Below are 21,546 nucleotides of genomic sequence, written 5' to 3'. Positions count from 1 at the left end.
ATCACCTCCCAGAGATGCTCAATCGGGTTTAGATCTGGACTTTGTGGTGGCCAGTTTAGTACTTTAATCCTCTTCTGCATAAAGAAATCAGCAACCTTCTTTGCAGTGTGTTTGGGGTCTTTATCACGCTGAAAGATGTGCCGACGGCCCATGATGAGCTTCCCGGCTGATGGCAGCATCTGACTGGAGGATTTCCACATACATCTCCGAGTTCATAGTTCCATCAATATAATGTAGTTTACCTAGTCCATAGCTGCCATACACCCCGTCACCATAACATTGCCCCCACTATGCTTTACAGGAGGAGTAAGACACTGGGGTTTCTCCTTCTCCTTCTTTTGCAAACTGGAGGCATTTTATTTGACTTCTCCTGCTGATCAAGGGTTTCTTCCGGGGAATGCACCCATTGTCATTCTTCAGCCTGTTGCCTTTTTGACTTCAGCAGCAATTATTTTAGCAGAAAGGTTTTGTTTTTTATTGCTAACTGTCATATAAGTCTGTCTGTTCTGGGTGTTGTGTTTTTCTTTCTACCACAACAAGGCAAATTCTTCACCTCACCAGTCTCACTAAATGTCTTCACAGTGGAAAAGACTGTCCCTCTCTAGGCAAATCTAACATTTTTGCTATATTTCTGATTGAAAAGCCCTCCTTGTAGAATTTGACTATCTTTCCTCTCAAATCAGTTATTTCTCTGGTTTTGTCCATCCTTCTTGTTTGACTGTCTCACAAATGAATTAGGTTGAATAGCAGTCAGCCGTTAAATTTAACTACACAATTAGATAATACCAATTTAGGTCAATAAAAGGTCGCATTAAAGAAAAAACACTTCAGCAAAACATGGTCAGGTCAAAGTGTCTGAATAATGTTTTGTCCCAAATTTTTATAAATTTTACTGGTAGTCCACTGTATGAAGGACTTTTGGGTACAGTTTACTTTATTTTGCTATCCTCACTTACTATCCTCACATAAATGAACTATAGTGTCCTGCACCCACTAGTAAAAAAATATCTAAAATTATATCTGGTGTCTGAATAATTTTTGGTTTGACTGTATTCTACGCAGCTTCTCTTCCTCCATGTCCGTGCTGGTGTCGGAGAGCAGTTCAGTGATGAGAGTTCAGAGTTCAGTGATGAGAGTTCAGTGATGAGAGTTCAGTGATGGTTCACGTGAGAGAAACGCGTCTCCACCCGCGCGCGCTCTGGAGGCGGAACGCGCGCTTGTTATTCGTTGCTTTCAGAGCCGTTCGGCAGCGCGCCAGTGAGAAATAACTCTTTATTTCTCTTTCGGCTTTCATCGTGATGGGATCTATTTTCTTAAAGTGATTTTAGAAATGAAGAGTGCACAGATAAAGATGTTTGTGCTGCTGTGCGTTCAGACCGCGGTGAGCTCTCCAATCTCCACAGCTGATCAGGCTCAGGTAAGATCTGCTGTCCACCAGTTATCTTGTTTGTATCCTATCTCAAAATAATTAATAATGCATACGCTTAAATATGGACTATGGTTATATTTTTATTTAAAATACTCAGCTAATGAAATAAAACTTATATACACTGTAAAAATAAATAAAGTTGAGCTAACTTAAAGGACAAGTTCGGTATTTTACACTTAAAGCCCTGTTTTCAGATCGTTTCTGATGAAATACAATGGTTAAGATTGAAATTTGGACAAATGCTGCTGGCCCGAGAATTTTCGGTTTCTGTGGTAGAAAATAAGGCAACCTATGACACTCATCTTTTTAAGTTAGCTCAACTAATTAGCTTTTTTCAAAGTTGTTTTGTTGATCTTACTTAGATTCTCAAATATTTGTCCAAAACGTGTCCAAATGTTGTCCCAACTATCCAAATTCAGTTATCTGAACAAACAATTTTTCATGCATTGCAAAAGCATGCATTGCAGCTTGAAAAAAAAAAAGTGATTATATAAAACTATTATATAAAAATGATTATTGCTGCTTGATTTATGCTGCTGTTGTTGTTGTCACTGTTATTTAGCTGTCATGTGTTTCAGAGGTCATATTTTTACTGAATTACAATTGTTGATCATCACCCTGTTTGAGATTTGTGTGCTGAGGTGTTGAGCTATATGTGCTTCTCATTGCAATTTTTGCACTTAATTGCCCGGGTGTAATGGGTAAACTGTGTGCCTCTAGTTTTAAAAGGCAAATGATGTTCATGTTGTGTTGTTAACTTTAAACATGGAGATGAAAAAACAAGGATTGTAGCTGCTTGCTTTTTGTTGCCTAGAAGTTTTAAGTTCAAATGGCTACCTGCTACTCATTTCACGAGCAAAAGTTTTTAAGTTGACTTTAACTGGAGCGAATTAGTTGAGCTAACTTAAAACGTTGAGTGTGAAAGATTGCCTTATTTTTTCAAGCTGGCTGAACTTTTTTTTTTTTTTTTTTTTTTTTTTGTCTTGACAAGAGGTTTTGTTCAAAAGATTACCTGGCACTCATTAGATGAACAGAAGTATTTAAGTTGATTTTAACTGAAGTGAATTAACTGAGTTAACTTAAAAAGTTGAATGCAATAAGTTGCCTTATTTTTTTTTAAGTTAGCTCAACAATTATTTTTTTTATTATTTTTTTACAGTGTATGAGCTTCAAGTAAATTAAATCCAAAGTCATGTTTTTAGTTATACAAATGCATATAAGCATGTTGGAGACATGTATTGTCCTGCTTTCAGCTATGGAAAATGAGCCTGCTTTGAGGTCAGAATAATTGGCACAGTCCAAGGGAGGATTTTCATTGTGAGTTCACTGTAATTACATTCCCCCACATGTTCAACTGCTTCTGTCTCCAGATATGAACGAAATTTAAATGATACCTAGCTGAAAAGATTTGCGACAATCAATACGTCAAGAAAAAATTCTAAATATAAAAATAATAATATAATAATTTGAGGTTCTATCATGCTTTTTAGTTTGCAAGTTTCCTATCCTCACTATACACTGGCAGACTTGTTAAATGTATGAACAATGATTCTGTGTTTTGGAGAAAAGCTGCAACAGTTGAATTCTTGGTTTCTCAATAAAGCTATTTCCACTACTTTGATCATGTGTTGCTTCACTGCAGATCTGCCAACAAATTCCAGCAGCTTCAGTCTCATCCTACCTGTGACCTCCGGGTGGTTCAGAAGTGCACTACACACCTACACTAAAAGCAAATATGCAGTTTGCATGCCAATACCTGACTGAGACATTTCCCCTCATACACACATTTGAAAACTGAGGCTTTCTGTTTTTAAACCTTTGGTTTCTGTTCTAACCCTTGTTTAGAATGAGAGGCATTCAGAGGTGGACAGTAACAAAGTACATATACTTGAGTACTGTAGTATACTTAAGTACACTTTGAGTATCTGTACTTTACTTGAGTATTATTTGATTTTTTTCTGGAAAATTTTTACTTTCACTTCACTACATTTGAAAGACAAATATTGTACTTTTTATTCTGTCAAGGTCCTTGATAGGAAAGTAGTAATGTCAGTCAGAGGATGATTTTTTTTTTTTCATCTCTAAAACATGATTGTTTTTTTGCAGGTGACATGCATATCAGTAATCACTATAGGGTCATGTGTCGTGAAGTTCAGCGATTTCTCATCATTTTCTTTGAACACTAATCAACTGGTGGCAAAATGGACGAAGACAGATCCTCGGCACAGTGCGTGCATCCATGGCAAACAGGTCTTTCTGTTTTGCTGTTTGTTAAAGCAGTATATTGCTGTTGGGCAGTTATACAGCTATGGTTGTGTAGCTGGGTTTTAAAGCATTTTTTAGACCACTTGATTCAAATGTGCATGAATGGATACACATAGATGTGTACTTCTTTTATTGGGGTGGTAGGAGTGTAATATAAATAAAAAATGAAGATGATTATGGCTGTCTTTTTTTGTCAGTTCAGTTCAACCTATTTCTATTTCTAGACACTTCTAACTGGTAGGTGTATTCACTAGGTTGCTTCAGAGGCATAAGGTACTCTAAGTATTACATACAACAATGCAACAATAATAAAACAATGCATTGACATTTACTTTTTACTTTTGATTCTTAAGTACTTTTAATAACAAGTACTTCTGTACTTTTACTTAAAGGGGCTATATGCATCTTTTTCCCCAAAATAAACATAACAATAGCCTTTTTATTTGACCATTTATGACTCAAACATCTCCTGATGAGCATACTGACACCTTGTCCGCTCACAGTGGGTGCACCTATAAGCCTGTATCCTATTTTTCCTATTTTCTGTCGGGTCGGATTTTTCCCGCGCTGTCTGCGGATGTGACGTCATGTTAAACGTTTCAGATCACTCTGCCACCACCGCTAGTCAGCAAGTAGCCTACACTCGCAAGCAGTGCAATGGATTGTGCGAATTGTGTATTTGACTGTTCTTACCTCAGTAAACATAATGTTGACCTCCTTGCAGCAGATGACTTGTGAAGTGTGCACGTACGAGCGCGCGCTGCGAGAGCGAGCAGAAAGGAAGAGCAGTTCTGTTTTTTGTCAGTCGCGAGTTTAAATTTCAGAAAAAAGCATATAGCCCCTTTAAGTAAAAAGCGGCCTTTAGAAACTTTTACTTGTAACGGAGTAATATTTGACCAGTAGTATCTGTACTTTCACTCAAATAAGGAAGTTGTGTACTCAAATGATTTCGATGCAGATTCTTTTATCCCTTTCTGGATGAACATTCAGTATTCTCGTCTAGGGGATTCACAATAAAGTGAAGGGCATCTTCTAAAGCATCAGAGGCACGGAGGCCTACATCTTCCCAAAGATCATCCTTTTTCATACAGAGGTCCACAAATGCATCTCAAACAATGCTCATATGGGTAATGGCTACTGTTGTGTCTGTTATGGTATGGTCTATATGGTACTACTTCATTCCAACAATTTGCCATTTTCCATAAGTGATATATCTGGTTTTGGTGATCTCCGAGGTGAATTCGAGCTGCTGTCACAGGGCTGATGGAAGTGATAATGACGTTTGACACATGATGTGTGTGTGTCTCCAGGGTTTTCTGGAGCGATACGGATACCTGCAAAAGGAGAAGGAAACTCATCATAATGCTGAAGTCAAGTCTGCCATCAGGTAAATCCTGTGACCTTGTTAGCACCATGATCTTCTAGTTGAGCTACTTTTGTTATTGTCCTTCGTATTTCAAGACTTAGGAATATGAAGCTAAAGCTGACATGTTTTTGTTCACTAGCAAACTTGGTCATTCATAAAAACTGTATAAGACTGTGGGTGTCAGTTCATCGTCTTAACCTGGTATAAAATCATACCAGCTATCAGAAACATCATAACTGCAGTTTAATGGCGGTCCAAAAAACTCGGGTCACTGATCTAGTGAAGTGCAGCTGTTTATTCGTGTGGTTTCAGAGAGTTTCAGTGGTTGTCTCAGCTGTCTGTCACCGGACGGCTGGACAGAGCCACGCTGGAGAAGATGTCATCAGCTCGCTGCGGGGTTAAAGATGTCGAGAGCGATAGTTCCTGGAGCCGAAGGGTCAACAGGATCTCCACAGGCCACTTGGGCAGACATGGGCGACACGAGCAGCATCTCCGTAAGAAGCGTTACACTCACATAGGTAAAGACTACGGGGCTGCTGAATGCTTGAATCTGACAAATGTTCTAAGGTGTGCATAACATGTCCATATCACTTCACCAAATGATTTCAGTTATTTCAAAGGTCTTTACAGCCTAAAACAGGAAAAAAACAAACAAAAAGGAAAAAAAACACGACACTGACCAAGCAAATAAATATAGTAAACAACAAGATAAAATCGACAAATTATTTCCATGTTTTTTTGCCACAAAATTACGTTTTATTATGTATGGAAAGCACATACTCTCTTTTCTCTCACTCAAACGCATACAGTACGGACACACACTTGCACAGAAACGTGTTGTCAGCGCTACTCTTTTTATCAGTAAAATAAAAGATACTGAAGATTTTATCAGTAAAATACGAGACATTTCTCACTAGCGATGTAATAACGGCGTTTTAAAACGTTTTGATCATTGTTCTGAATCTGATCTAGGCCTAGTCTTTGACCAAAAAGTTATTTTCTTAGCTTTTTGCTCAAAATGTTTTTTATTTTTTTATTTTTTTATTTTTTTTAATGAAGTCACCAGCCTGTTTTTGAGAAACATAACTCGAATGTTTGAAGACGCTTTCTAAGTGTTGGGCACACCTTAAAACTCTGAAATCCCATTCTGTTCCACAATTCGTGTGTATCTTTAACAAAGGACAGCAATAAAGACTGAGAACAAGAACAGCAATTCAGTGCAAATGACTCTTAACGTATTGAACAGAACAGTGATGCAAACTGAATGAATGCATGCAGGTCATGTTTTCATTGTTTGTTTTTTACAAAAAAAGTTTTGATGATAAGGGGTAGACACAACATTTTCTGTCAAACAGTCCTTTGGTAAAATGGATTTGCATGGAGTTGTGAGGTAACTCTCTGCCTGCTGGGTGGGGTGTAATTCTGAGCCGAATAATAATGGGTAAATACAGTGGTAGTCATAATTACTGTCCATATCGAGTGTATACATGCCTAGTAGGTTAGATCATCCACTTGTGGCCCACCGCAACAGAAAATTCACACAGTTTGCCAAGAGCTGAAGTTTATAAAACTTTTATAAATTAAAAACAGATTACACTGACAGTGTACTGATTACCTGTTTCCAGTCAGATATTTGGCAGCGAGTTTTGCAGAAGACATTTATTATTTATTGAGTGGATTAAAACGAACATACACATCTCAGATTAGTGTATTATAGTAGGACAGACAGGCAGAAAGAGAGTCAGTCATTCTAACAGAGGCTGCATAGGTGATATTTTTGAGCTGTGTTGAAATAAAAGCTCAGTGTTTGTATGTGTGAATTGGACCTGTATATTCAGACCTGTCAGTTTCAAAATGTGCTAATACCTCAGGAATGCAGCACCATTGGTTTAAGTATGTGTGTGTTCATGTCAGTACCTGATGTGGGTTCTCAACACAAAAACAAAATCTGTAGTGACTGTCTCATGATGACAATATATGGACAATATATATATACTGCACTAAAATATGAATGAGCAATTATGGTATAATAGAGAAAATCCTAGCATGTTATACCTCAGACAACAGTGTTTGTGTTTTGGAAGTCTGTAATTATGTGTCTAATTCACAAAACCTCTGTCACATGTTACGCTAGTTATTTACTGAGCGTAGCTCTTGTCAGTTTAAGAAGATTTGGAGAGAGAATTTTGATGTTTCTTAAGTAAAAGTGCACTGAACACTTTATTACTGATACTAGATGTCTCTGTAAAGTGAACTATCTGAAACTCAGCTTGTCCACTCTTTCTATATTTTTAACTGAGTTAGAACATAAAGTTATGATTAACCTGAGATGAAGAATTTGTCCAACACATCCTACTGTTACGGAAAAGGATTCAAGAGAAGGAGATGGAAGGTAACAAGGAGTTTATTTAGACAACAACAGAGCAGGAGAACTGATGGCAGGTAAGTGGTAAGTGCAATAATCGACCTCTTCCTCGGGGTGCTGGACGATCAGGATGAGCAGCGTGGAAGGCTTCCAGTAGAGTGGGATCGAGGATGTCGGCTCTGGGAACCCATGATCGTTCTTCGGGTCCATAGCCTCTCCAATCTATTAAATATTCCAGGATACCACCATGGCGCCGGGAGTCCAAGATCTCCTTGACCTGGTAGGTTCAATTCATCTTCGAGAATTTACGGAAGTGGAGGTTCCTCTGCTTGGCCAGAGACGGGAGAGTGATGAGGTTTAAGGAGTGAGACATGGAAGCAGGATGAATTCTGTAATGTGCTGGAAGATGGAGGAGGTACATGTTGATCTGCCTGATGATGGGAAAGGGACCAATAAATCTGGGACTGAGCTTCTTGCAGGGCAGACGCATCCTGATGTCCCGGGTTGACAGCCAGACCTTCTGACCTGGCTGGTAGGAGGGAGTTTCAGCACGTCTGAGGTCGGCTGTCATCCTGCGCCTGTTGAAGCTGGTGGTGACCAGACCCAGACCCAGACCTGGCATCCTGCGCCTGTTGAAGCTGGTGGTGACCAGACCCAGACCCTCTCGCTCTCTCAGAACCAGTAGTCGACCGCTGGGGCGTTGGCTGGTTCCCCTGACCATGGGAACAACGGTGGCTGATAACCGAGTACGCACTGGAAGGGAGTGAGTCCAGTAGACGGTTGATGGGGGAGTTCTGGGCGTACTCGGCCCAGCCTAGGAACTGGTTCTAGGAGTTCTGGTGGCCCTGGCAGAACGTTTGTAGGAAACGGCCAATTTCCTGGATCTTCCTCTTGGTCTGCCCGTTCGACTGTGGAAGGTACCCGGATGATAGGCTTATGGTCACACTTAGGAGGGAGAAGAACGCTTTCCATACCCTTGATATAAGCTGCGGTCCGCGGTCTGAAACGATGTCTTCTGGGATTCCATAGTATCTGAAGACGTGATTGAAGAGGAGTTCTGCTGTTTCCATTGCTGTGGGAAGTCCTTTGAGGGGGAGAAGATGACAGGATTTGGAGAATCTATCAATTATTACCAAGATGCATGTATTACCGTCAGAAGGTAGGAGGTCAGACATGAAGTTCACTCCTAGGTGTGACCATGGTTGGTTGGGAACGAGCAGCGGAAGAAGTTTGGCAGCGGAAGAAGTGGCGAGGACTCTTGGCCATGGCACAGTCTGCACATCCTTGGACGAACTTTCTCACATCCCCAGCCATGTTAGGCCACCAGAAGCGATCGCTTAGCAGCGAGAGGGTGTTATTGGCCCCTGGGTGGCCAGTGCCCAAGGATGTGTGCGCAAAGTGGATAAGAGGGGTGCGTCGTGCTCTGGTGACATACTGACGTCCGGGGGGACAGCCCGGCGGAGCGGTGTTGGAGGCATTGGAGGAGGTGAGTTATTCTGAAGACCACTGGATGGGGCACATGATTAACTCGGGTGGCAGGATGGGCTCAGGTTCTTCACTGACCTCTTCTGGAGCAAACAGACAGAAAAGAGCGTTAGCCTTCACATTTTTTGAACCTGGATGATAGGAAATAATTAATAATTCATTACATTTATATAGCGCTTTTCTGGGTAATCAAAGCGCTTTACATGAAATTACAAGAAATTAAAGCGAGTAAAGAATAAGGGCCAACAGGCCTGGCGGGGATTAAGTCTCTTGACTTCTTTTAAGTACTGAACGTTTTTATGGTCAGTTATGACTGTGAAGGGGTGTTGTGCACCCTCCAATCAATGCCTCCACTCCTCTAGGGCGAGTTGTGGCGGCTGGTGTGATGGGATCAGTGTCGTCCTGGAGCGGTTCCGGTGAGCTCATGATGTTGTCTATCGGTATTGGTCCGGTCTTCTGTTACGGAATCAGACTCAAGAGAGGGAGATGGAAGTTAACAAGGAGTTTATTTAGACAACAACAGAGTGGGCGAACTGATGGCAGGTAAGTGGTAAGTGCAATGATGATTTGGAGAGCGGGATGCTGGCAGTGAATAGTATGTTTCTTCTTACAGAAGTGATGATGGGTAGATGATGCAGAGTAAGGCTGGAACTCAGAACAACAGGAGATTTGAAAGCACAGAGAAAGGACGAGACACTGGAGGAACACTACGGAGGAGAATTGAGACCAGATCGCTGGAGATGTCAGGTAGCTCGTTTGCTAAGGCAAGGTAAGTAGTCCTCATCATACGAACGAGACCAGACAATGAACTGTGGTGAAGAGTGGGATTAAATAGTGTCAGTGATGAGGGTGGGGATGAGATGCAGGTGTGAGTGATTAGAACTCTGGTGAGGGAGTGCGTTGTGATAGGCTGGTGAGAGAGCCTGGCAGATCTGTAACACCTACTCCATGTCCAACACATTTATAGGGGTTCAAGCACCAATGGATATTGTGTTTGTATTGATTTTATTCTTCATCTTCTGCTTCTTCTTTTTCTTCTCTTTTTTTTTGTATGGACGTCAGAGCCGTAAATCGTAGAGAACCAAAACTTGGCAGGATTGTCTCAAACGTGCGGATCTACTCAGATGCACAGACATCTGGTGCATGGAATCGATTTGCGTTTAGGAACCCTAAGCTCTAAAAACATAATTTTTTGGGTCAAGCCCTTTATCTTTGATTTAATTTCCATCTATAAAATTGTTCTGCCATTTTGCATTTTCTCAAGAACCTTTTTCGAACTTACAAATTTTGCACACAGTGCAATACAGTGCTGGCAAAAAGTGATAAAATTTTTTTTGGATTTGTTGAAGTGTTATGAAGATGTTTGTGAAGGCTTACATTTGTGTTATGAAGCCATTGTTTGTTTTTTTCACAAACTGACCTAAATCTCCTGAATGCAACATTGATGCACATAGAGCACAGGATGTTCTGAGGAGCACACGAGTCATGTCAAAACTGTACGGGGCACTACAACTGAAATTTCTTACAAGTAACATTACCGTATGTTCAGTAATCTATTAATCTTCTTGTGTGAAAACAATAATGTGTAAAAAATTATGTGAAAAATGGCCACACAGTGGCGATATAATAAGCATCTTTATGTTTTTGCTAATCACTTTGAATGGAAATAAATACTGGTTCATTTGTAAATCTATGGTGCACTTATATATATTTTATATAATTAGTTTACAAAGAAATCAGTCAAGATGCCAGCCATGGTTAAATATAGTGCTGTCCACTTATAAAGAAGAGAACATTTTATGTATCTTTCAAGAAAAGATGGACTATGATTGTCTTTGTTGTACATTTTTAAAGATGTCATTAATGTAAAATACGAAATTAAGTATTAATTTAGGATACAGTAGTACATATAAATAGAATATGTATGAAGATGTTTGAAATGTTCTTAACTCAATGAATTATAGTATTAAATGTAACATATATTGGTTTTGATACTTGTTCATATTTCCATAGGAGAGAAATGGCACAAACGTCAGCTCACCTATGGTATCATGAACTGTCCACGGAGTCTCTCTCCCAGTCAGGTGCGTGTGGCGGTGAACGCAGCGTTCCAGCTCTGGAGTAACGTGTCCGGGCTACTCTTCCAGGAGCTCCAGCAGGGTCCCACCGACATCAGGCTCGCTTTCTTTGAAGGGGAACATAATGATGGGACAGGAAATGCATTTGATGGGCCAGGTGAAGGTTTCTTTCTTTCTTTCTTTCTTTCTTTCTTTCTTTCTTTCTTTCTTTCTTTCTTTCTTTCTTTCTTTCTTTCTTTCTTTCTTTCTATTACACATCTTCTGAAAGAGTAGAGAATCTCCAGAACTTTTGAACTTTTTGTTCAAAATGTTGCTTCTTTTTAGAAACTTACCCACATTCAAGTGTTGATAAATAAATAAAAAACAATCTTTACACTTTATTCTTGTTAGCATGAGATTGGTGTGATACTTACAAAGTGATATTATCTCTTTTTGCAAAGTTATAAAAAAGACTTTAGATACACAAAGACGGTGCACTCATGGGAGAAAGGAACACACAATATGGCTGAATAAGGCCCGCCTTCGAAATTAGAGAGCCAATCGCCAATTAGTAAAGTCATCGCATCACTGCAGCTGTCGTCAGAAGCTCCGGTTGCTTACAACTGCACATGCGCATTGGCTGCTCCAGCCTGGAAAATGCAGGGGATTTTTTCATCATGATTTCAGCGTTTAAAAACAACATTTATGAGACAGATTTCATTGGTGATTTCAAATATGATATGTAATCGTGAGCTTGGTGAACAGCTTTGGAGAAAGATATATGAGCTGTACTTGTATGACTAAAATAGAGGCATTTCAAAGATGGCCTGCGAGTGAAATGACTTGCCTTACAGGGACTTTGGTTTGGTCTTTCAATCAGGATTATTTCTTTATTTTTTTAGGTGGCACTCTGGCTCATGCATTTTTCCCATTCCGCGGTGAAGCTCATTTTGATATGTCTGAACGATGGACCCTGAGTGGTCTTAAAGGACACAACCTGTTCCTTGTGACAGCCCATGAAATTGGCCACACTCTGGGTTTGGTTCATTCACCAGTTCGTCATGCGCTCATGTCACCGTACTATAAGAAGATGGGCTCTACTGCACTGCTCAGCTGGCATGACATCACTGCTATACAACAACTCTATGGTAAACAAGCCGTTCTTTCCTTTTTAGAAAGCTGTGCAAGTGTTGATTTTGCAATATTATCTTTTAGCAGCAAAGAATAGGGCTCTGGTCTTTAGTAACAATGTCTTTACAGTGATAGCAAAGCTGGCTATTGTGAGGAAGTTTAAGAATCTGTCAGGGTTTTAGCCTTTTCTTTTAGAAAATATGTGCATCTTAGATGGTGTAAAATACCTCTATGTCTTGCTCTGAGAAGTTAAGTCACCTTTATTTTATATAGCGCTTAATACAATACAGATTGTTTCAAAGTTTCAAGTTTCAAACTCCATAAGCAGGAAATCAATGATTAAACCATCAAATATGAGATAAATTCATTTTCTGCTGTAAAAAGTCAATAGTGTCAGTCATTAGACAATAGGGAAATTATTCAGTCATTTCATTGTTGATTCAGTTCAGTTCAAAAATTGTGCAGTCAAATAAATAATATTACTGAATAATAAGTGTCTTTTAAACTGCAACTAAGCAAGTCGAAGGCAAGGCAACAGTGGCATGAAACCCAAACTAAATCAGGTGACAGAAATGGCCAACAGTATGAACAGCAACGAATATAAATTATCTTAGAAAGTCTCAATCCCATTTTTTGGCTACAGAAGACAGAATAATCATGCAATGTTTGCCTTTGAAAAATACCTTCACAGAAAAAAGACACATTCAGTTCAGCATTTCTTAACACATATTGTCTCTACAACATATTAAAAAGACATTTTTAGGTGAACGCATCTCAAAAACATTTTATATGTTGCATGGATTCTCATGGAAAGAGAGCACGATTGCATACAGAGAGATTTTTTAGATAACAAAAAAACATCAGTGAATCAAGCTATTTCATGATGATAATAAACAGATAACCACCATCACCTGATCTCTTTTCACTTTAGCTTTCTTTGCTGCTTCAAATATGTTTAACAAACACACTGTCACAGCAGCCAAAAAAAGACTAAAGCCATAATAAGAGTTAAGAGCCCAACTAATGGAAACACTAATCTGTTATGGTGACTTCTAATGAAACACATTAGAGTTAAACCTCTGTTAATTCTCAATACAAACTTGTATTCTATTGTAATAAATAAAGTCAGTCTGGTTAGTAATAAGTGAAGCTGGTAATGCTGTTTGTGGAGTTGTTTAATCCTCCTCTGTTGAGATCTTCACAGATTTAATGTCTTCTTTTCTCTTCAGTCGATTTCATCTTAGACTGTGGCTGAAGTCAGTTGTAGTTCTTGTGTTTCTGCTCGTCTCTTTTTCTGTTCTCTTCTTTCCTTCAGTGATTCTGCTTGTTAACAGGCTTATTAAGGCTGAAATGACTCCATATTTAATATACACAGATTTTGTGGCTCAGATAAGGTCCAGTTCGGGTTTATTTCTTTGCTCTTGGCTGACATGTGGCATTGCTATGGCCTGCTTGTGGCCCAGATCTGGCAAACAGGAGCGGTCCGCCCAAGTGCCATCATTCCACGCTGCATGTGGGCAAGATCATCTTTCCACAAGTGCCAGATGTGGGCCGGATCTGGGACATCACAATGTTGCTATGTGGGCACATATGACACCCACACATATATTTTTGTTAGCAGCAGATGATATCTTAAAAAAATTGTTTTGTGATGAGGCCTCTACGTGGACTCATGTTGGCCTCCTACTGCTTTAAGGATGAATGATATACAGAGGAATATATTAATACAGTGCAGTGCTGGCACCAAGCACTGCGTGTGTGTGTGTATGTGTGTGTGTGTGTGTGTGTGTGTGTGTGTGTGTGTGCGTGCGTGCGTGCGTGCGTGCGTGCGTGCGTGCGTGCGTGCGTGCGTGCGTGCGTGCGTGTGCGTGTGTGTGTGCATTAATATGGCATCTGATTTTTTCCTGGAAGGCTTAAAGTAAGATCCTGGCTAACTGGAATGGAATCTTCAGATATGATCAGGATGCTGAGGGAGGGTGGTGTTGGTATGAGACCCTTCTCACGCACTGAAGATGGATGGTTGTAGGTTTTCTCCTGAAAGCACTGTGGCATGTGTAAACCTGCCTGACACATGCTTGAGAAACAGCTGACAGTCTTACTATCTTTCAGTGTAAATAGCTCTGTCTGTTTCACTACAGCCTAGCAAAATTAGCTGTATAAATGGTCTCGCTAGGTAAAGACTGCTTGTGTGAAAATATCAAGAAGGGTTTCATGATATGACGAACTGGTACATTTGCAAATGTGTTTTTGGGTAAATCTCAAGAAGACAGGGCAATATTACAACCCAAAATCAACAGAAAAAAGGACAATCCCTTTCTTATTGCTGTAATGATCTTCAGTAATTAATATCACACAACAATATTTTTATTTATTTATTAAAATTAACAAATAAAGTTCAGTACTAAAACACTAGCATGATTTATATTTAACAATTTTAATAATATTGTTGTTTCTTCCCTTAACAATAAAAAGTATGGCATTTTGCTTGTGTTACAGTAACGTGTGTAGACAGGGAAGGAAATGTGCCTAATTGTCATGAAAATAATGTTGTAATACAAACAATCCTAGAATATGGTCCTAAAATAGTCAAGTCAAGTCACCTTCATTTATATAGCGCTTTTAACAAAATGGACTGTTTCAAAGCAGCTTTACAGTGATAATAGGAAATTAAAGTAACAGAGATTGTTTTGGCTTTATAGCAGCTCTAGAATAAAGTTATTGTCCAGCTAAAGTTTTTTTTGAACGATTCACTTCCGTCACAACGATCATTAGTTATTAACTTAGGGGCTGCTAACACGACACCGTTTTAACAGAAAACTCTTAAGTTCTTTCTGCGCAAACAAAAACGCTTCCCGGACAATGTTAGAAAGACTGTTCCAAAGTTTTTGTGCTAAATAGGAAAAGGATCTACCGCCAGCAGTTGATTTTGATATTCTAGGTATTATCAACTGGCCGGAATTTTGAGATCGCAATAGACGTGAAGGACTATAATGCGTTAAGAGCTCGCTCAGGTACTGCGGAGCTAAACCATTTAGTGCTTTGTAAGTGATCAGCAATATTTAAAAATGTATACGATGTTTAATAGGGAGCCAATGCAGTGTTGACAAAACTGGGCTAATATGGTCATACTTCCTGGTTCTGGTGAGAACTCGAGCTGCTGCGTTTTGGACCAGCCGAGTCTGTTTATTAAGCGTGCAGGGCAACCACCCATATCATTACAATAATCTAGCCTTGATGTCATGAACGCATGGACTAATTGTTCCGCATTTGTCAATGAGAGCATATGATGTAATTTAGATATATTTTTAAGATGGAAAAATGTGGTTTGACAGATACTAGACACGTGACTTTCAAATGAAAGATTGGTATCAAAGACCACACCCAGGTTCCTAACTGACGACGAAGACTTAACAGAGCAGCCATCAAGTGTTAGACAGTATTCTAGATTATTACGTGAGGATGTTTTTTGTCCAATAATTAGAATCTCTGTTTTTTCAGAAGTAGTAGGAAATTACTAGTCATCCAATTTTTTTTATATCACCTATACATTCCGTTAATTTTGTGAATTGGTAAGTTTCGTCAGGGCGTGAAGAAATATAGAGCTGAGTATCATCGGCATAACAGTGAAAACTAATGCCATGCTTCCTAATGATATCTCCTAATGGTAGCATGTACAGAGTGAACAGCAACGGTCCTAGTACTGAGCCTTGTGGTACTCCATACTGAACTTGTGATCGATGAGACATCTCTTCATTTACTGCTACAAACTGATAACGGTCAGATAAGTATGATTTAAACCATGCTAGTGCAATTCCACTAATGTCAACATAGTTTTCTAGTCTATTTAAAAGAATGTTGTGGTCAATATTATCAAATGCAGCACTAAAATCGAGTAACACTAATAGAGAGATACAATCACGATCGGATGATAAGAGCAAATCATTTGTGACTCTAATGAGAGCTGTCTCAGTACTATGGTACGGTCTAAATCCTGACTGGAAATCCTCGCAAATATCATTTCTTTCTAAAAAGGAACATAGTTGTGAGGATACTGCCTTTTCTAGTATCTTTGACAGAAAAGGTAGATTCGAGATCGCCTGTAATTGACTAATTCTGTATGATCAAGTTGTGTTTTTTTAACAAGCGGTTTAATCATAGCCAGCTTAAAAGTTTTTGGTACGTATCCTAATGACAAAGATGAATTAATGATATTAAGAAGAGGATCTATGACCTCAGGAAGCATCTCTTTCAGTAGCTTAGTCGGTATAGGGTCTAACATACATGTTGTCGATTTAGATGATTTAACGAGTTTAACGAATTCTTCCTCTTCTATAGCAATGAATGAATCAAAATTTTCCTTAGGGAGACTACAATGCACTAACTGAGCTTGACGTCAAACAAACGTTGGGTTTAGACGTCAACCCAACTTTCATTTTCAACCAAAATATAACGTCTGACTGACGTTGGATTAGTTGGAGTCCAACGTCTTCTGAAGTCACATGGATGTATTGTGTGTGCTGGGAAGAGGCACAACTTAGAGTGTCATATACACTGGCAGTATATAAGTAATAAGTACATTGGCATTCTGCATGTGTGTGCAGGTCAACCACCTGGGGATACAGTGAAGCCGCTGGCAGGACGGGCTCTGAGATGGCCCATGCAGGACTGGCAGATTTCTCAAGATCCTACGGGAGGTTCCCTCATACCCCACTACTGCCAGGGTTTCTTTGATGCCATCACCATGGGTAAGAACTGGACATTTTAATGGACACATTAACTCTTTTCCTCGAACTGTGTAAAGCTGTTGTATTTTCTGTAGAAGAGAATGGGACAGTGCTGGTGTTTCAGGGGCATCATTTCTGGACGGTATCTAATGGCAGTGTGAGCGATCCTCTTCGGCTTCAGACTCGCTGGCCGCAGCTGCCGTTGGCTATTGAAGCAGCTGCTTTCTCCCCGCTGGACAGCAAACTCTACTTCTTTAAAGGTAAATACCTCAGGAGTTCAGACCGTTACCCATACACATGTAATACAATATCAAGGGCAGTCACCCATGTTCCAGAGTACAGTTTTGTCCAGGGTACATCTGGTCAAACTGAATGCAGTGTCAACCCTCAAATCCCCAAAAGCAGGTTTTGTAATTACAACTTCCATTGAAATTCCATATCATAGAAAGCAAAGTGTCTCAACTGAAAAAATAAATAAATAAATAAAATCTCTGCTCTGCCAAAACGCTCTCAAGTGCCCACAGCTTTCAGTAGCACCTCAATGCAGAACACGAGATCCGGGGGGCGGAGTTGGATCCAGATATAAGGGGTGGAGATTGGTAGGTTTAGGGGTGGGTTTAGGGATTAAGGGGTGGAGATGGGTAGGTTTAGGGGTAGGTTTAGGGATCAGGGGGTGGAGATGGGTAGGTTTAGGTATATGTAAGGTGGGAGGAGTTGGATCTAGATCCGACCCCTCCCCGTTGATTTCATGTTCTGCAGTGAGGACCATCTCACAGCTTTGGCAGACACATGGCCTAAGGCTCCTCCTGAACTTGCGTTTACAACTTTATTTATTTATATGAATTTTATTATTCATATAGCCATACTGATGTTTTTTTTGTGAACAAGCGTTCCATAGGCTTTTGGAAAACAGAAAAACAAACCATTTTTATATTCCACAGAAGAAAGTAAGTAATAAAGACCTGATACAATTCAAAGTTTCAAAGCAGCTATACAGAAAATCATGATGCTGCAAATGTTTATAAAATATTAAAATCTGAATGCCTTATAGTCACTTTTAGCAGATTAGAGCTGTGAGATAATAGACTTTTTACGAATATACAACATGAGTTACAAGTGTACTGTATGTTTGTGGATAAAGCTGCTTTCCATCTTTATATACAGAGCAATGCGATAACAGACTAGATAACACATTTTGCGACAATATAAAATATTTTCTATAGTAGAATTAATTTAAGTGAGTGTATTCTATGTATGCATATAACGTTGGATGTACAATATATAAAACTTTTAATAAATTGCCTGGCGAATATATATAATTAGCATTTTGCGACAATATAAACAATCAAGCAGTTAAGATTTGCTATAGAGTGTATATCAGTTTACATGAGTGTGTATCTGGGAATAGTATTTGATATACTAGTATTTGTATAATTCGTTATTATTAATTCGTTAATAAAACCTAAGAGTGAGTGAAGGTCATTTTTAGGTAAACTATTCCTTTAAAGAAGCATATTCTCAACACATCTCCATGTTTTTTCTCCTGGTAGGAAGACGGATGTGGCGTTACTCAGGCTCTGATCTGGACCCTGGATTCCCCAGGAAGAACAGTAAACTGGGCTTACCTTCGCACCCGGACTGCGCCTTCTTCTATCAGCCTCTGGGCCACATGGTGCTCTTCAAAGGGTCCCGCTACTTTGTCCTGAACCTGGAGTCTCTGAGCACTGAGCCGTACTACCCTCGTGCTCTGAGGGACTGGAAGGGTGTTCCCCGGGGGGTAAACGGCGCCTTGACTCGGCCCGATGGAAAACTGTATTTCTTTAAAGAGCAGCAGTACTGGAGGTTTGATCCTGGGAAGCTGAGCATTACTGCGACTGGACAGTGGGAAGAGAGGCTGCCATGGATCGGCTGCCACACAACTCCATCATAATGAGCTACTCTGACCAGAAGAGGCAGTCAAACTAGATTCACAATATTAAGAGGCATTTGGGATATGTGCAATTAATGTAAAGGTTTTGTCTGGGAAAACAATCTACAAATGCAACAAGAGCTGGGCAAAGTGATGTACTCTGGCGAACAAAGAGTTCAAGTCACCCTGTGATGAAAATCAAGCTTTAAATGTTGTTTATATGTCTGCTTTAAAGGCACACTATGCAGTTTCCGTTTTTCTCAAACAGCGACCCCTAGAGTCTCCATAGTCTATTTAACGTTACTGTCGTAAATACCACTCAAACAGAGCCGTCTCTGCACTCTTCCGACTGCGCTTCGTTTTCTTCGTCGACTCTGCCATGATTCACGTCTGAAATGCGTGCTAGTGTCTTCCACAGAGGCTGCTTCATATGTTGCTGATGTATGTGATGTCATGACGTAAAGCAAGTTGTGATTCTCGTGAGATTTGTTGGGGCGCCACCTCTCAAACTTGCATTGCTGGTTTTGCCAGCATGCTAAGTTTTAAGGGATAAAATGATTGACTACAGGGCAGTGGCGACTTCAAGACTGCAAGGGGAAGCTCGGCTTCCCCTATAATGTCAAAAAATGAATGGTCAAATATGTACTATTGTATTAACATTTTATTAACTAAAAATGCGTCAGAAAACGTTCATCTCAAAGACGAGTTCGTTCAGAATCAGTTACATAGGTCGGCTGACTCGATTTCCTTCTCATACATTCCCGTAGTGTCACAGTGCATTTCCCTGTTGAAGCCCAGCTTCCATTGACTTCAATGGAGCTGCTTCGAAAAGTTTTTTTTAGCGCTTCGAAACTAGACGGTCATTGGATAAATGCTGCGATTATGTCCCGCCCATGGAAGCTCAGCTTCTCTGGGGGTGAACGGGGAGTGGGCTGGCCTGGACTCCGGGCTTCCGCGTGATGATTGGAGGGTCTGTCAAAAGGCTGCGTCTCCTTTTGATTGACAGCGATTTCATACAATAAAAAGTCGCTGATGCTGAAGCTGTTCGGCTCAGTCCCATCGCGGATTTTTCAAAGACAAACTGCTGCAACCTATTTCTTGGTATTTGCTTGTCGAAATTGCTAGCCAATTTTCATAATACATTTCACACAATTATACATTTATACCTTTATTATATTATTACTTATTATATTTTTTATATTATTATTATTAGTAGTAATAATTCAAACATAATTAAAATAATTAAAAAAATATCTTATTATTAGTAGCATTATTATTATACTTTATTATATTATTATTTATACCTTTATTATATTATTACATTCATTCTTCACAGAACATTTTCTTGAAAAGGAACGTAGAATTTACAAATAAATAAATGAATAATTTTTATGATGTAGGCCGAAAATGAGCTTCCCCTCTTTGAAAGACCAGCAGCCGCCACTGCTACAGGGGGACTTTAAGGTTTTTTTTCTTTAAGTCTCTTCTGTTCACCAAGGCTGCATTCATTTGATCAAAAATATAGGCTAGTAAAACAGTAATGTTGTGAAATATTATGACAATTATAAAATGAACTATTTTCTACTTGAATATATTTTAAAATGTAATTTATTCCTGCGATCAAAGCTAAATTTTCAGCATTCATTACTCCAGTCTTCAGTGTCACATGATCCTTCAGAAATCATTCTAATATGATTGAAAACAGTTAAATGTTGAAAACAGTTGCTTCAAATATTTTTGGGAAACTGTGATACACTACCATTCAAATGTTTGGGGTAAGATTGATCTAAAACAATAAATAGAAATGAATACTTTTAACTAACAGCATCAGCAGACATTAATGATGTTACAAAAGATTTATATTTCAAGTAAATGCCATTCTTTTGAACTTTCTATTTATCACAGAATCTTCATTAAAAGGAATCAGTTTCCAAAAAGTATTAAGCAACAAAAACAGTTTTCAACATTGATCTCCATATACTCCATATATTTAAATCCAATACAGCAATACACACAAAAACTTGCATAAAGTAAAGTGATTCAAGTGTTATAAGGAATTATAAAGAACAATAGGCAACACTTTACAATAAGGTAAAGTCAGTTAATGCATTAACCAACATTAACAATGAGCAAAAGCAACATTTGTTACCATAGTTATTCTTTGTTAACATTAGTTTAAAAAAATACAACTGATCATTGTTAGGTCATGTTAGCTCAGGTCCATTAAATCCTTCTGAATTTAATAACTGATAATAACTGAGCTGCAAATCAGCGTATTATAATGATTTCTGAAGTATCATGTGATTATCACTGGATTAAAATTTCAATTTAAAATAACTGTTTCCCATGTGAATATATTTAAAATTTTAATGACATTTCACAATATTACTGTTTTTACAAATAAATTCAGTAGAGTGATGTTGAGTGCTCAAATGTTAAAGATGTCATTGTAGGCACTTCATCCCAGTGAGACTGTGTCCTTCTGAGGAATCTAGACTCCTCCTTAACCCTGAACACTAGAACGAGACTGTCTAGTATGTCAGAAAGGTTTCCTCCACAGTCAGGCGTGAAAATACGAAGTGAAAGCTCAAGGATTCTCCAGATTGAGGCGGTCTTCAATGGCAGCCGAGATCCTAGAACGCAGCTTTCTGTTTCAGAAGCAGCCGGAGGCTCAGACACCAGATCTGGCTAACATCCAGCCTCATAAAACAGATGGAAAGTCAAAATATCATCACTCGTGGAACACATTTAGACAAATTTGAAAACATAAAGAAAGAAGAACAGATGTAAGCAGCCGAAAAAATGAAACAGACCA

At 39.1% G+C, this 21,546-nt stretch overlaps 1 protein-coding gene across 1 annotated transcript; it reads left to right on the top strand.

Moving 5' to 3' along the window:
- The first annotated feature begins 1,207 nt into the window (after positions 1-1,207).
- mmp28 (matrix metallopeptidase 28) lies at positions 1,208-19,937 on the top strand. Its single transcript, XM_082179421.1, has 8 exons — positions 1,208-1,417; positions 5,005-5,081; positions 5,373-5,578; positions 10,924-11,145; positions 11,870-12,115; positions 16,700-16,843; positions 16,918-17,082; positions 18,373-19,937. Exons 1-8 carry the CDS (start codon positions 1,331-1,333, stop codon positions 18,750-18,752), a joined length of 1,527 nt encoding a protein of 508 aa, XP_082035547.1. The 5' UTR covers positions 1,208-1,330; the 3' UTR covers positions 18,753-19,937.
- The last annotated feature ends 1,609 nt before the right edge of the window (positions 19,938-21,546 follow it).

The sequence above is a fragment of the Leuciscus leuciscus genome (assembly GCF_965113295.1).
Source record: "Leuciscus leuciscus genome assembly, chromosome: 9".
NCBI lineage: Eukaryota > Metazoa > Chordata > Actinopteri > Cypriniformes > Leuciscidae > Leuciscus > Leuciscus leuciscus.
This window is presented reverse-complemented; position numbering and strand designations above follow the sequence as displayed.

Excerpts from the sequence above, each read along its gene's own strand:
- mmp28 (XM_082179421.1), top strand. The coding sequence starts at position 1,331 with ATGAAGAGTGCACAGATAAAGATGTTTGTGCTGCTGTGCGTTCAGACC. Across the intron at positions 11,146-11,869 it reads AAATGCATTTGATGGGCCAG|GTGGCACTCTGGCTCATGCA; the intron begins GTGAAGGTTTCT and ends TTATTTTTTTAG. Across the intron at positions 16,844-16,917 it reads CTTTGATGCCATCACCATGG|AAGAGAATGGGACAGTGCTG; the intron begins GTAAGAACTGGA and ends TATTTTCTGTAG.